Genomic DNA, 17236 nt, shown 5'->3' with positions numbered 1-17236 from the left:
TTAATAAAACCAAAGATACATCAGCATGCAGACTGCTCTGTTTTCCAGGGATAAAGCTAAAAAACACCTCATTCATTAGCACATTTTTTCCCCGTTAGGCTAATTTTACATGTGAAATGTCAGAAACAAAATAAAGACAATGGCCCAAGACTTACACAGCCTCTTGTTCCAGAACGTTTGCCTGTAAACTATTATGGAATCGTAACAAGAAGTGTTTTGCTACAATGTGTTTGTTTCTTTTGACTGGAAGACAAAAGAACTGGTAAGATCCACTAATTTAATGTAAAACATGCCTTGTGTCTTGATCCTTAGCCACGCCAATTCTCCTCAATTCCCACTGAGCTCTGGAAGAGATGATGGTTCTTAGTGCTTTTCAGTATCAGGGCCTGATTCATCTCTTACTGAAGTCAAGGAAAAGCTTCTCATTGAAGTCAATAGGAGTTGGCTCCCAAGTACATACTATGCACTCCAAAGAAGGACAAGTGATATTGACAACATGAATCACGTTCAAAAAAGGTGAAAAACTCAGTGCACTGAGTGGCAAAATGAAACAATCCTTGGGGTTTTTTTTTAAGCCATGATTTTCCAAACTGTTTCAGTTTTTACTGTATTTTGCACTCTAAAATGGAAGTGTGTGGTATTTCCTAATACAGACTACATTACCAGTAACATGTTTAAGCTCAATGGTAGAACATTCTTAAAATCCCAGAGTTGGAATTGAGGAGATTATTATTAGTTCTCACTCTACAAAGTTTGACATCCATCATCTTTGCTGTTGTCAACGGGGAAAAAAAATTAAAAGAACAGGGAAATGGAAAAAAGGAAAAAAAACCACACGGTACAAACACACAGAGAAGAATATACAAAGATGTAACTAACACATTAACTGGGGGCGGGGCGGGGAGAACAGCACTGCACAATGCTGTTAATACAAGTGATTGAAGAACACAATGAATTAGGATTACATCTAATTCAATTACTGAGGATGAGTACAAATCCACTTTCAGTGCATGCAAAATGCATTCATTTCCACTTACGGACAGGGTGTTTTGCGCACCCAGGAGGAGTAACATTCTTTTTCAAGGTTAGAACTGCAGAACTAATTTTTAAAGTAAACTGGGGAAAAATTTCCTCAAAATTTGCCAGTAAACTTTTGTCAGAGAAGCACAAAATATGGAAATGAAACTGCATAGTTTAAATGATTTAGTACATACCTACTGATGAAAAGTCAACAAATACTATAATTTTCACTAGGTAGTTTTCACTAATCACCTACCTACCTCTCTTGCACATTACTACCACAATTTGCAGTAGTTATACATTTTATTTTTTTTAAAAACCAGAGCGTGTATTAAAATGGTGACAAATTCAAAGTGAAAGCTGATTATGACTGAAAATAGTCTCCCCACCTTTTGAAGAAAATTTTTCTCAGGGCTTGTCTCTGTACAAAATTTGCACTAGTTTAACTTAAATCCATTTAATTAACTGATGCAACTTGTTCGTTTGGATTCTCTTACATTGGTTTAAAACTGGTTATATCAGTTTGGCTGTACACGAAAGATTTTCTGATACAAACTAATGTGATGTTAGCCAGCTTTAAACAGGCATAAGAAAATTCACACATTCTCTCTTTCCACCACTTTAACTAAACAGGTATAAAAATCATCTCTTTAGTTAAGGAGGTACAACTCTGTGTTTACACCAGGCCTCTAAAAGGGCCTTAAATGTGAATTGCTTTAGAAAAAAGGCACATTGTATTGTGGCTATCTTGCCTTTTAGCCTATCATGCCAGATTTTAGGGCACTTGTTCCTAGAATAAGTTTTAGGCTTTGTCCCCAATAGTTGTTGCACGATACCCTCCAAATACAGACAAAAAGTTCCCCACTGCTGTGTTACACCAAGCAAGCATTACAAAGTAAGCAGTGTACACAAATCATACCAGCGATACTGAAAAATTAAGTGAAGAATATAAAGACCCAAACAAAATGCCTGACACACATGTACCAAATGCAGGCCCTCCGCAAAGAGGAATGGTGAAAAGGATCAGTAGTCAGTCCACCATCGGAACTAGTCTGGAGCAACTTCCTATGGCATTTTGGGGTGGGGTGGGGGGCACTGTTGCTCAGACATCAACAAAACAATATTAATATAGTCTGGCAATTGAAAGTTTGCCCCTTAAAAGTGCCTAATGAGTTAGGAGCACACTCCTCACAGACTTTCAGTGGGTCATGTGCTCCCAAGTCACTGAGATGCTTCTGAAAATCTCTCCCCTCCTAAAACATTCGTATTTGCTATTTGGCTGTGTTTTCTTTTCATATAATATCAGTAGCACCTGGCCACTTAATAGACAAAAATACATATAATAATAATAGCTGTATATGCTTATGTTTTTAGAACGTCTAGAAAAAACTCTTTGATCATCAAAAGCTAAACCCAAAGCTACCAACAGTTTTGCATAAAGAACACTGATTAGCCAGCGCTCTGCAAAGAAAAAGCATCTCTCATGGCAGTTTTTTCCCTTGTTGCTCTCTTTTTCAATACTTACCCAGTGTTGAGAACAATAAGACAGGATTTCAAATGACAGGGTGTTTCAAATATAAAATTACTGTACTTATTAGTTATTTATGCAGCTGTTTGGTCTATAGATGAACACAGTTCCAGAATAAATAAATATCTACATCTGGCCCACAAATGACCAAAAGAAAAACAAACTTAGGTGAGATGTGCCCTGAGCTAACTAGAACCCCTAATAGTGCAAACAATGTTGCAGCGATGCCTGGTTTCACCCTGGCTTTTGCAAAAGCAACAGTTCACAAGCTCTCTTAATGGCTAACACACACACAAACACACACAGGCATTGTGTTCTCTACAGCCATTGCTGCAGTGCCGCTAAGTTCCTCTCCATCCACTTAATATTCAGCTGAATTGTCTCAATAGCCTCTTTGACACAGCGAAGTTGAGAAATCTTCTCTGACTTGGACTCAAAGAAAGTTTTAACCTGCAGAGTAAGGAAAATGTGCATTTCAGGCTGAGAAATGTAGGCAGTTTCCAAATTAAGAGTGTGTCACCTGCCCGCCCTCCACCCCCAGCACAAAGCACCAATCATCCACATAGTTGGCAAATCGCACAAGAGGGTTGCTGAAAATATGGAGTGATTACAGCTCATGGGAACTGCAGCAATAATCTGTGTAGCGTCAGTAAAATTCAACAAGAAATTCTGTATATTTGGTGGAATCCCTACCTTTCACTCAAAGCACAATCAAGTTGTAGTCGTACAGCACTCAGAAATAAACTAGCTTTCTGGAGAAGGATTCTGTTCTTGTGACAAATGGGATTGCCTAAAATTATTATATCTTCAGTACGTTGAAAATTCACTTATCACTGGGGCATTTGACACAACAAAGTATGTAAATGCTAAAGCATATGAAAATAAATTCTGTGTACAGGTAAGATTTGCACACATTATGCATGCATGTTTTTACTTGGGCAACTTTAAAGATTTTGACCTTTAACCATTTCCCTAGAAGTTGACAGTCTACAGTAGAAGCTGTATGCCAACTTCTACCCTACTAAGCCACTGGAGTAGAAGGTGTGGGTAAGGAAAAGGGGGAGACAGCTGGGGCACCTCAGCAACTGGCTGATCCTCAACTGCCAGAATGACCTCTTAGGGCTTGCTGACAGCCAAAGTAAAATGCAGCGACCTTTAGGCTGCTCTATCATACACCAGAGACCTGGATAGTGTCAGCGGTCCTGGAATCAGAAAGACAAAGCCACCTTTGGCTCAGTCTCCTATTGACATGATCAAGTTGCAGCCTGCTAGGTTCATACAATCTGAGCAAAATAATTATCTCTAACATGGGCGATAACCTCTCTAGTACCCTGCCCATTCGAACACACAGTCAGGATTGGTGGGTTATATTCTCAGCACTGCCACAGACTTTCTACATAACCTTGGGCAAATCACTTCTCTGACTATTTTCCCATGTGTAGAATAGGGATACTAATAGTTATACACTATTGAAAAGAATCTTTAAATCTATGGTGAAATGCACAAGTACATGCCAGGCATTGTATCAATAGCAAGTGCACAGAATTTTAGGAAGCTAAATATTTAGAAAATAGTACTTTACACCACCAACCTCAAGTAGATGGGCCTCTGTTGAAAACTGAAAGGTTGACACAGTAACTATATTCTGGATAGCAAATGACCCCAAGTGGAACCTGAAATATGGAAGAAAAAATAAGGAAGAAAAAGTAACGTGTGGTAACCAGTTTATGAAACAAGTGCACTCCACATACTTTTTAAAAAGAAGACTTCAAGCAACAAAGGGTAAATTTTCAAAAAACCAAACAAAAACAAAAAGCCACTAAGTTATTTTCAAAAGTGAATTTTTTTATACTGATCATCACATTGAGTTATTCTATCATATAGTAACACAATGTTTTTTTGGGGAAGAACAGCTTAAAGTTGTAACACTTGCAACAAGCTGTGATGTTCCAAGAAAAGCAAGTATATTTCTGAAGACAAGTTCCCCACACACACACACGAACTTTCAGTGTCTCCAAAAGGAAAAACACCTTTTTCAATCTGTTTCAAAGCATGCTGAGAGACCACTGTGGATGCAAGATATTATTCACCATGGAATGAAGAACAATGCACCACTAATAGTTTCATATCACTGTCCCTTTAGTAAGGACAGGATAATATTTTCTGAACCAGGCAACTGACGTGTGAGCCTAAGTCTCTGGGGGCGACAAACAACAATGGAAATTAACTACCTAAACCATTTTGGGGGTCCGGGGGGGGGGGGAAATGGCACTTGGGAACTTTTGAAAATTTTATTCAAAGTTAGCTCAGTCTATTATTTTGCGGTGGAAAAATGCATGCACACAAATGCTGCACCTAACACTTCATGCTAGTGATTAATTATTAAATAATTAAAGACCAAACAAACAATCTTACTTCCGTATAAGCTTTTCCCAGTTCTCTTTGACAAAGTCCCAGCCCAACAAGTGCCCAGGCAGACTTTGGCTGACAGTTGCTATGATATGCGAAAGTTCCTGTGCCCTGATGAGGTCTCCCTCCAGGCTTGTTTGCATTAACCTAAGAGACAATACAGATCCAGTCAACTCAAAACTACTATACAAACATTTCACAGCTAGACTGCAGTGGCTCTCATAGGTTACTTAGCCAATTAGAACAGAGTATACGTAGGTCAGAGGCTACTTACAGATATACACCTCTACCCTGATATAACGCTGTCCTCAGGAGCCAAAAAATCTTACTGCGTTATAGGTGAAACCGCGTTATATTGAACTTGCTTTAATCCTCCGAAGTGCGCAGCCCCGACCCCCCCCCCCCCCGCTTTACATCCGAATTCATGTTATATCAGGCCGCGTTATATCGGGGTAGAGGTGTACTTTCTTATCTTTTACAGAGATCTTAAGAAACTACATGTAGTCAACTACCAGGGCCAATATTGCAAATTTCATTATTTACCTTTGGTTTCCAAATGCCAAACATGGGGTCCAATCCCATGAAATACAGAATAGCTTCAATGCCCATTTGAGTCATTTAATTCCCATCAAAGTGCCAGAGGCTCAGTGACTTTTGCATGGTTATAAGGGGAAACAAAATTCACTGGTAATCACGAGAAACTACACTAGTCCCACAGCACAGCAGTCATGGAAACCTTCCAGAGTCTCTGCTACACCCTCCAGACAGTCCTCTGAAGTGGTCAGCGAACATACATATAATGGCTGTAGGTGTTGGTGATAAGGTGCCTCTTAGTTCCTGCATAAAGCAAGTTCAAGATTTCATCCACACAGCAAGCAAATGCTATCTGAACTCTTGGTTCTTTGTTATGAAACAGGCCTGTACTTTGAAGGCTTTACTGTATTTCTGATCTAAAGCAACTCCACACTGATCTTCCAAGAGTGCAAAGCTTTCAAGCTTGATTCTCCTCTTACTATACATTCCAAGCAGCGTAACTAGACTGAATTCTAGGGAGTTTCTAATGATTTCCACCAGCATAAGTGAGCAGAGCATCAGGACCGTTGCATTTGATTATATGGAATCTTGTTCCTGATGTGTTGGCTACAGAGGGGTGGTCACCCGCTCCGGCCCTAAAAGGGTTACAGCCAGCCCTGGGAGAGGGCTGGGGCTGCGAGCCAAAGACTAGGCTGATGGGGAAGCAGCCACAGCTGGGGCCACGCCCCATCAGGCCACAGCTGGCCCTATAAATGGCGGTGGGCCAGGAGCTCAGACACTCTCTCTAGCTTCTGAGAAAGAAGGACCTGGCTGCTTGGGAGCCGAAAAGGGTACCTGAGGTGGAGCAGTGCTGGGGAAGGGCAGAGGGAGCTGGGGAGCTCCAACTTGATAAAACTCCAGGCTGCAGGCCTTGGTGAAGGCCTATGAAAGGGTACTGGGGTTTACAGACTGCAGTCCGCCCCAGTGAGCAGGGGCTAGATGGTGACTGGCAGTAGCCACTGAGGCAAGGTGGGGATAGAGGGTTGGGGGTTCCCCTGGGTGGGAAGACCCAGATTGTGGGTTGCTGCAGTGGGCAGAACCCCTGGGCAAAGGGCACCGGGGTCCAGGAGGGACACGGGGGCCAGTGTCAGGCAAGACATCAGCCGGCAGAGGGCGCTCCGGAGCTGGAAAAGAGCTAATTCCCTGGACAACCAGCAGGAGGCGCCGCACTGGTGAGGTGTCGCCTCGCTACAGCTACATTTTGCTGTAATAAGCAGAAGCCTACTAAAAAAAGTCTTCCTAGCACTAAGTTTAGCCAATGTAAGAAAACCAGTCAGTTATTTTAAGTGTTGAGGGGGAAATCCACATTTCCAAAGAAGCTGGGTTGGTTTTTGTTTGTTTGTTTTTATTAAGTGTATGCATTACATAATATTTTGAGAAAGACAAGGACAGTGAGGTAAAAAAAATCTTGTATTGGACCAATTTCTGTTGGTGAAAGAGACAAGCTTTTGAGCTGAAGAAGAGCTCTGTGTGGCTTGAAAGCTTGTCTCTTTCCCCAACAGAAGTTGGTCCAATAAAAGTACCTCACTTCCCCTCTCCTCACCACCACCACCCCCATTGTGTCTCACATATTCTGGGAACACCACAACTACACCACCACAATCTTTTGGCATTTTCATACCAAATCAGTTTTCTAACATCATCTGTGCTGGCTAGAGCTTCAAGCATTTTGTGCTTCTCAGCTTCAGAAACTGAAGATGTGTACATGCTTAGAAGGAACTCCCAGCCATCATCAGTTTTTGCTCCTGCTGTGAATACAGTCTTCATAACATCAGTAGGCAGACTATAAAAAAAATTACAAAACAAGAACAGGCCTGTATGAAACAGTATGGAAGAAACCACCACATAAAAGCTTTAGGCAAATAGCACAAGTGATGTCTTTTGCTAGAAATAGTAGTTTTGTAGGACCAGATGAATTCATTTCCAGAGAGACATCAGTCAGATTCTAGGCAACTGGGTACGGCTGAGTTACAGAATACATAGAATCACAGTTAATCATGCAAAAGGCTCAGACATGCTATGATACAAAATCCACAATGACTCTCAGCAAAGTAAGTTCTGGAAGGTGAAAAGGTTAACTTTGCAAGACCAGCTACAATGTGCTACCATCTGAATTTTTTAAGCTGTAAACTCAAGTGAGAATTATCTAGTAGGCATAGCAGTCACATTCAATAACACTGTGGATACAAAGTTTTAATTTCTAAAATATAGTTCCTCTTGTTTTATGCCATACTATAGTCAAAGGAAATGCAGTAAAAACTGCTGAATGAAGCATAGTCTCTGTACTTTGGTGGCCAAGACTAATTAAGATCTTTCTTCAAAACAAAGGTGGAGAAGCGACAGAAATACATAAACAGAATATGCTCAGACTAGTTTGTGCTTTACCTCTTCGTGCCATTGGAAGCCTTCCATTCCTTAAACAGCTCGGTGGCAGTGGTGCTACAGTTTCCCAAGTGATGGGAGCAGGCAAAGGCTAGCACAGTAGACCGGAACTCTCGTTCAGATAAGGTCCCATTATCAGTCCAAGTCTGTTGATCAATTTTGCTTCCAAGTAGCTTTTTAACTCTGTCCTAGATGGTGAAAGACAGCGAGCAATACCAAGACACGTTAAATTGCTCAGAGAGGAATTCACAAGCAAGATAAAGAACTAATTGAAGGGTGTAAGATTGTGTAGGCCACCCCCTATTTCTGACTCCTCCCTGTTTAAGCTACTCCCACTTAGACTACCATACACATAGCTAGTGGGTGTAAATAGATTTAAGCAGACTCTCTGCATCTGAATATTAGGCCTCTAGTCCCAGTCTAGATGAAACTGTCAGGTTACAGACATACTAGTTCGCTTCAAGAACTTTTGAAATAGCAAACTCGGGTGTTTTCTCCCCATTTCTATAGCAGAAGAGGACCTGGATTTTAAACAGTTTATTATTGAATATCTATTGCAGTAGCACATAAGAGCCCCAGTCATGGACCAGGCCCCCACTGTGCTAGGTGCTATACACAGAACAAGAAAACAGTCCCTGCCTCAGAGTAATTATTAACCTTTATTACTCAGGGCAGACTGACAGAATAGCCTTACAAATATAAGGCAAGCCAATGAGATTCCTGAATGTTGGTCCATCAGAGTCTGTCCAGAGAACGCAGTTGTGAATCGATGTTATGGGAAAATACTTCAAACACTGATATAGAAAAGAGGAAGACATACCACTACTCTTGCAGCAAGATTCTGCATTCCTCTTTTTTCTACGAGGTCATAGATGAGACTCAGTTGGAACAGAGCTTGACTGATTGGTGCAGTGTGGTTCTCTTTCTCTAGGTAATCAAGCAGATGAAAGGCCTTCAACAGAGACACCTTTCCTATACTAAAAAGGTCAAAGAACACAAAAGGAATTAAAATGGACTCAAACAAAGACTTTCTGGCTAAAATGAAATCTTAAGGATGGCATCTACCTTTGTACAAAACTCCTAATTAAAAAAAGAGCTATATCATGAGCTGGAAGCAAATGGAAGTAAAAATATATAAAGGGTTACTGTTCTTGTAATAGAACAATGATGGCAACAATCATCCCTTTGATTAAGGGGCGGAATTAAAATAAGGTGCAGCACAGCGGTAATTGAAAGTAAGTGAAATTACTCAGATTAAGGAAGTAGCTGTCACAGAAAGGCCACCCAGAGTTCTCAGCCTCATTCCAGCCGCAGAGCCAACAGAGGGGTACATAAATGTTTTAATGGCTCTCTCTCTCTCTCTCACATGTCAGAAGCAACTAGTTTACTTCTCTCGAGCATAACAGATACTTTTGCTTTGATAGGACAAGAATCACAAGGCATTTCTCTCAGACTTAAAGAACATGTTGTCCTCCATGCCAACAGAACTAGCAGGTGTCCATTACAATACAAAGGGATGAATGATGGCATTAAATGAATGGACATCAACATCTGATGTTTTATCATTGAAACTTCAGTATCAATGATAGCAGATACTGAACAAAAGTATCTTTAAAGCATTCTTCCCCACAATGTCCTTAAATATAATCCTTTGTCTTGCATGAACTTAAAATTAAAAAAAGCTATACTTCCTCCCAATACCAAGAATTACCCCACAAGACTGAAGATATTGTTGATCAGGTGAGCTCGGTCTTTGGTACTCAGAGCAATGGGATCTGTCCTCAGCAGGTTAATGAGAGTATTCCAGTCATCTTCAGCATAGTGCACTATATAGTAGCCATTCATGTCCACATTGAACTTTACCCATTTCACCTCCTCCTGAAGTTCAATGGTAGCTAGTTGAGAGAGAGAGAGAGAGAGAGAGACAGACAGACACCCACACAGTTATGCTGTTAATATTGAACATTTTAAAAACCTATTTTCTAATGCTGAGTGTTTAGATTACTAAATGGTTTGGGCCCAGCTTACTCAGGAGGTCATTTCTCTTCCCCTCTATACTATTGCAGCTGCAACCAGAGATAGTATCTGAGCTGGAAGCTCCCTGGTCCTGAAAAGGAGCAGCAGTCAGCATGGTGTTGTGTGTGAAGGTCCCTTAACTCTGGATTGTTCTCCCCTCCTATTTGGGCTAACCAAAATAACCAGGCCACCATTTTCCACTAGTTACACCTGTGAATTCCTACAAAGTTCAATGGATCTGAATTACAACTAAGAATGTAAATAAGTCAGTAGACAGAAGGTGAATTTTAGCATCAAGGTCATAATGTGGTGGAGGAGAGGGAATCCAGTTACAACAGATGAGCCCTTGCAACCAAGAAACAGATTAGAAGGGAGAAGCCCTCTTTTTAAAGATTTATTTGGAGTATGGGTTGAACTGAGGGCAGAGTTTATCCCACTGGAGATAAAAGGTGGCAATTTCAAAGTTGTGAACTGCACAAATGTGACAAGACTGAATAAAATGCAACAGTTTTAGACTAGACTCATGCTTGCCAATTTGGCAATACTGGCTGTGACCCATCCCTCAGGGATATTTGATAGACTGACCTATCTAATTAAATATTAATTGTAACTTTTTTTTTTGAGAGTAGTTATCCTAGACTATAATAAGTGGTATGCTTTTACCATTAAAGTTTTAGGTTCAAGGGGAAAAGAAAAAAGATGTTCCTGCTGATTTGTGTTAATATGGTAAAACAACCAAATTCCAGGTTGTCATGACATTTGAAAAACACTGGTTTCCATACTTGCAGGAAACCAGCTTCTCGTTATTATAAATTTACGTATGTGGGAAGGGGGGGAGGCGAAGTAGCACATTAGTTTGATACATAGGAGTAGAGACAACCTAACACTGCCAGGAGGTAAAGGCCAATCTCAGAGCCATGTTATTTAATAGATTTCATTTGTTTAATCATGTATTACCATGAAGGACGGCTCACATCTCTAGGACTGTATCAGCTGCCATTTTGAACACACAAGGCAAACTCAGCATGCACTGCAATGCAACTGATGCAACCGTGTATGACATACCACAATGCAATGGAAACAAACATCACTGACTAATATGAAGCTTTCCTAGTAATCTCTCTCTCTAAAAATGAGGTGATTCAGACCAGGAGTTCACCAGCTGAATCTTCTCAAAATAAGAACAAAAAAACCTTTGCAAGTGTATTTCCAAATCAAGCAGGTAGCAGTGGCAGGGAAGAACATAAATAGGAATTTTTATGATAGTAAGTCTTGAAAATCTTGTAAGAAATTAAGCAGATTCAAAACCAGAGGTTTGCGCGTGCTCTCTCTCTCTCTCACACACACACACACACACACCCACCCACCCCTTCCTCTTTGGTTCGGTCTCCCCCAAAAAAACACCCACATAATAAACCTCTCTCTAGAACTCAGTCATCATTTGAGTGAACTGGTCTTTTTGAGAAATATCATGGAGTAGCCCATGAAAGCTTATGCTCAAATACATTTGTTAGTCTCTAAGGTACCACAAGTACTCCTGTTCTTTTTGCGGATACAGACTAACACGGCTGCTACTCTGAAACCTGTCATGATATTTCTGTGCCTCACAATGCTCAACACTATGTGAAAGACCACATGGTCTTGATCTCAGGCCCATAGCTGCTTGTGCAGCACCTGCAATCCCACATATGTGGGTTGTGGATCAGTCAGTGTTGTAAATGATCCACCAGTCCCATCCCACCCCAAAATCCCTCTTGCATGCATGACCAGAAGGAATGCCCATGGAGTACAGCTTCACAGCACATAGGAGATATGGACCTCTTACATGGACGCACTGCATCCATCATATTGATGTCAATGCCTATTAGGTCTGTTGCTCGTCTATGCTTTCATGCTTTAGAACTGAACAGAATTGAAAGCCATCACCAATGCTGTATACCTACACTGACTAATTATACAAATAAGCCTTCTAGAAGAGGAGGCAGTTAAAAAAAAAAGACCGAAAATAAATCTTGCTAAAATGAGCAACCCAGACTTGTCTGACAGTGCAGGCAGTATTTCAGAGGGCTGCCTGGAGAAAAATACTGAAGAGAGAGAGTGTGTTAGTTGAAAAGTTCCATGGTGTAAAGTCAGGCTAGCAGTGGAGACCAGGTGGTGAGGGAATAAGACAGCTGCAAGATAATGGTAATATGCTGTTACCAGAGAGAATGGAATGCAGGCAGACAGGCAAGCAGTGCAAAACTAGAGGAGAGTCACTGTTTAAAGATTCTACAGATCTCACATATGGGGTTCCCCTCCCCCCAGTTCCTGAAGTGACCTGGGAACATATATGACGAAAAAAGGCATTCAACAGCAGTAACTATTCTCTGTTTATCAATGAACATTGAGGCTATCTGACTACTTACTTGACTAATGGGTCTGACAATGTCAAGAACATGCACACAAGTTAACACCTTGGTTTTCCCACAGATTATCAGGCTGTAAACTACTTTTCAGCCAACATCTCAAATAGCAGAGGGCCAGAAACAATTAAATGAGATTTTGTAAATCAATTGTGAAAATTAAATTTAAAAAAAAATCATTATCTGCTTAAACTAAACTACTATACTTGTAACAGTCATTTTATGGAAAATGAACACATTATATTAAAATAGATATAAAGGTTTCAAGATCGACATTAAGCATTCAACTTCAATTTTGTATGGTTTATTTGAAGCAATAGAGATGGAGGAGACATTTTTACACAGTATGTCATCATGAAATGTGTCAGATAATGAGTGTAATGGATAGAGGGAGGGCTCAGTATGATAGTAGGATTAAAGGCATTTTAAAAGAATAGATCAAATTCTCAGCTGGTGTACAGTAAATCAGCAAAGATCCACTGATGTCCCTGGCTTACACCAATGCTGGCCAAGTATTTTTAGTACAATACTGAGTAACAATCACTTTCATCATTAAAAAGAAAGTTAATCCAGCCCTCTGTACAGATTAGCACCTGGGGACTCAAAATGGCCACTGCAGCAAAGAAAAGGTGGGGAGAACGTGGGAAGGTTCCAAGTTCTAGACTGCCATACTTTGGAATATTAAAAAAAGTGTTCTAACAAAGTAATTATTTTATGCCACAAAACAAAAGTAAATAAGGATATCAGAGGGGGAAATATACCTCCTCAGAGTCATGTGGGCTGTGTCAATCTCCCAGGGCTGATTCCCTTAAGTACACACTGCTCAGAGTTCACTCTACTTCCTCAAGGCCCCTCTCCCCAACCTGGCAACTTGCAAAAAGACCAAGAGGAAAAAGACCGGTTTACTCTCTGTATTGTTATGAGGAATTAATACACTCCTGACATCACTGCCACTGAATGCTAATTACTCCAGGCATGCTCAGCACCATTGGTTCCTAACCACATCCTTATGTGATAAAGAAAGCCTAAAGCAACCATGCCTACAAAAGTGATTAAAATTACACTGTTCTCTGTGGGTATCATTCCCCGTTATATTCTCCTCTGCAATTACTTTATACCATGCACGCCCTTGGTCTCAAACCCTACTCAGGTGTGTGCAAATAAAGGCTGATCCACAAAACTGAAGTAACCTGCTTTCACTGTACATCCTAGCTACAGAGGCTTCAAATCACATACCTGACTTCTGGTCCAGTAAATATGCATAAGGACAGAAGAAAGAGCTGCAACTGCTAGTAGTGTAGGAGAGAGGAATATGCCACAGATAACTGTAAGAGAAAAATTATATTTTTTCAGACTTATACAGTAGTCTAGCTTTATGTAATACATCACATCCAATACAATCAGTTTTGTTGTTCGTCTCGCTTTTTTTTTTTTTTTTTTTTTTTTAAATAAACTGCTTTAACATATTATGGCATTTCAACAAAATAATGTTAAGATATCTATTATATGCCCCCCATCACTACAGTATCCCAGTAACTCTCAAACCATTTTTAATCACATCTCCTCTGTTCCTCACCTTACACATGTAGAACTGAGGCACAGAAATATTAAGCCACTTGTCCAAAAATATGAAAGGAAATCTGTGGCAGTGCCACAAATTGAACTCTGAGCACTTCAGTCCCAGTCTAGTGTTTTACCCACAAGACAACCTTCCTCTCTGAAGTTTTACAGTTTTGTATAGGATTTACGTAAAAAGTAAAAGGACACTGGTCATGTCCCAAATCCCTCTAACAAAGGGCACAAGCAGTTATACAAGCCAAGGATTCAAGATAATCCCATACTAGAAAAGTAAATATTATCCTCAGCTTCCCATTAGGGCTGTCGATTAATCGCAGTTAACTCACGCGATTAATTTTTTTGAGTTAATCGCACTTTTAATCGCATTGTTAAATAGAATACCAAGTGAAATTTATTACATTTTTGATGTTTTCAACATTTTCAAATATATTGATTTCAATTACAACACAGAATACAGAGTGTACACTGCTCACTTTATATTATTTTTATTACAAATATTTGCACTGTAAAAATAAAGTATTTTTCAATTCGCCTCATACAAGTACCATAGTGCAATCTCTTTATTGTGAAAGTGCAACTTACAAATCTAGATTTTTGTTTTGTTACATAACTGCACTCAAAACCAAAACATTGTAAAACTTTAGAGCCTACAAGTCCTCTCAGTCCTACTTCTTGTTCAGCCAATTGCTCAGACAAACAAGTTTGTTTACATTTACGGGAGATAATGCTGCCCACTTCTTATTTACGTCACCTGAAAGTGAGAACAGACGTTCTCATGGGACTTTTATAGTCGGCATTGCAAGGTGTTTACGTGCCAGATATGCTAAACATTCGTATGCCCCTTCGTGCTTCGGCCACCATTCCAGAGGACATGCTTCCATGCTGATGCCGCTCGATAAAAAAAATAATGCATTAATTAAATTTGTGACTGAACTACTTGGGGGAGAACTGTATGTCTACGGCTTTGTTTTATCCGCATTCTGCCATACATTTCATATTATAGCAGTCTCGGATGATGACCGAGCACGTTTTCGTTTTAAGAACACTTTCACTGCAGATTTGACAAAACGCAAAGAAGGTACCAATGTGAGATTTCTAAAAATAGCTACAGCACTCAACCCAAGATTTAAGAATCTGAAGTGCCTTCCAAAATCTGAGAGGGACGAGGTGTGGAGCATGCTTTCAGAAGTCTTAAAAGAGCAACACTCCAATGCGGAAACTACAGAACCCGAACCACCAAAAAAAGAAAAATCAATCTTCTGCTGGTGGCATCTGACTCAGATGATGAAAATGAACATGTGTCGGTCCTCACTGCTTTAGATTGTTATCAAGCAGAACCTGTCATCAGCATGGAAGCATGTCCTCTGGAATGGTGGTTGAAGCATGAAGGGACATATGAATCTTTAGCGCATCTGGCATGTAAATATCTCGCGGCGCTGGCTACAACAGTGTCATGAGAATGCCTGTTCTCACTTTCAGGTGACATTGTGAACAAGAAGTGGGCAGCATTATCTCCTGCAAATGTAAACAAACTTGTTTGTCTGAGCAATTGACTGAACAAGAAATAGGACTGAGTGGACTTGTAGGCTCTAAAGTTTTTACATTGTTTTATTTTTGAATGCAGTTTATTTTTGTACATAATTCTACATTTGTAAGTTCAACTTTCATGATAAAGAGCTTGCACTACAGTACTTGTAATGGGGGAATTGAAAAATACTATTTCTTTTGTTTTTACAGTGAAAATATTTGTAATAAAAAATATTAAGTGAGCACTGTACACTTTGTATTCTGTGTTGTAACTGAAATTAATATATTTGAAAATGTAGAAAACATCCAAAAATATTTAAATAAATGGTATTCTATTATTGTTTAACAGCGTGATTAATCGTGCGATTAATTTTATCTAGGGCAAACCCACTGAGGGAGGTGAACTGGGTTGTACACCAATTTCCACACAAATCACTATGAATTATTCACCTGAAAAGTCATCCTTCAAGAGCTATTCACCTAAGTGCATCTCCAAAGGGACATCCATGGAAAACCCAGGAAGACAGATGTACAAAACCAACCTTCCAATCCTCATAAAGGCAAGTCGTTTTTTAGGGCCTAATTTTGCATGATGTGAAGTGCCCTCAACTCCCCATTAAATTTCAACTGTGGTAGAGAAAACCAGAATCTCATAGGGTCTGCATTTGAGAATGTTCTTATCTTGTTATACAACAAGGATAAGGTGGCCTGGTAATGGAGTACATTTGACAAATTGATTTTTGCAGTTATCAGTTGCTTCATATTTGCACCAGTATCTAATCACTCATAAAAAAAAAAAAAGATGTTTATGTCCATGTATTCCTCCACTACTATGGATATTATTCCTAAACAAGGAATCTTTAGCTATTAACTAACACACCCAAATGCTAATTTATGGTCAGTCTTAACCTTTGTAAGGGGGAGAGGTTTCAGAGTAGCAGCCGTGTTAGTCTGTATCCGCAAAAATAACAGGAGTACTTGTGGCACCTTAGAGACTAACAAATTGGTGCCACAAGTACTCCTGTTATTTTTAAGGGGGAGAGCTTCCTTATCCACATTCTATACTGTCCTCGGTCAGCACTCAGCCTGCAGATTTGGCCTAGTAGGAAAATGTGCAGGTTCAAGAAGAAAAAGTTTAGAATCATAGAATATCAGGGTTGGAAGGGACCTCAGGAGGTCATCTAGTCCAACCCCCTGCTCAAAGCAGGACCAATTCCAAACTAAATCATCCCAGCCAGGGCTTTGTCAAGCTGGGCCTTAAAAACCTCCAAGGAAGGAGACTCCACCACCTCCCTAGGTAACGCATTCCAGTGCTTCACCACCCTCCTAGTGAAATAGTGTTTCCTAATATCCAACCTAGACCTCCCCCACTGCAACTTGAGACCATTGCTCCTTGTTCTGTCATCTGCCACCATTGAGAACAGCCGAGTTCCATCCTCTTTGGAACCCCCCTTCAGGTAGTTGTAGGCTGCTATCAAATCCCCCCTCATTCTTCTCTTCTGGAGACTAAACAATCCCAGTTCCCTCAGCCTCTCCTCATAAGTCATGCGCTCCAGACCCCTAATCATTTTTGTTGCCCTCCGCTGGACTCTTTCCAATTTTTCCACATCCTTCTTGTAGTGTGGGGCCCAAAACTGGACACAATACTCCAGATGAGGCCTCACCAATGTCGAATAAAGGGGAACGATCACGTCCCTCGATCTGCTGGCAATGCCCCTACTTATACAGCCCAAAATGCCGTTAGCCTTCTTGGCAACAAGAGCACACTGTTGACTCATATCCAGCTTCTCGTCCACTGTGA

At 40.3% G+C, this 17236-nt stretch overlaps 1 protein-coding gene across 1 annotated transcript in view; it reads right to left on the bottom strand.

Moving 5' to 3' along the window:
* Positions 1–2866: 2866 nt before the first annotated feature.
* LNPEP (leucyl and cystinyl aminopeptidase) overlaps positions 2867–17236 on the bottom strand; it is an 88402-nt gene continuing 74032 nt past the window's right edge. Inside the window, exons 11-18 of the mRNA XM_065405954.1 lie at positions 13567–13655; positions 9624–9807; positions 8733–8889; positions 7916–8100; positions 7152–7313; positions 4964–5104; positions 4140–4221; positions 2867–2998 (exon numbers count right to left, since the gene is read on the bottom strand). Of these exons, the coding sequence (XP_065262026.1) occupies positions 2867–2998; positions 4140–4221; positions 4964–5104; positions 7152–7313; positions 7916–8100; positions 8733–8889; positions 9624–9807; positions 13567–13655 (1132 nt within the window). The remainder of the gene's footprint in view (positions 2999–4139; positions 4222–4963; positions 5105–7151; positions 7314–7915; positions 8101–8732; positions 8890–9623; positions 9808–13566; positions 13656–17236) is intronic.

The sequence above is a fragment of the Emys orbicularis genome, chromosome 6 (genome assembly GCF_028017835.1).
Source record: "Emys orbicularis isolate rEmyOrb1 chromosome 6, rEmyOrb1.hap1, whole genome shotgun sequence".
NCBI lineage: Eukaryota > Metazoa > Chordata > Testudines > Emydidae > Emys > Emys orbicularis.
Note: the sequence above shows the minus strand (reverse complement) of the source record. Positions and strands in the feature narration are given on the sequence as shown.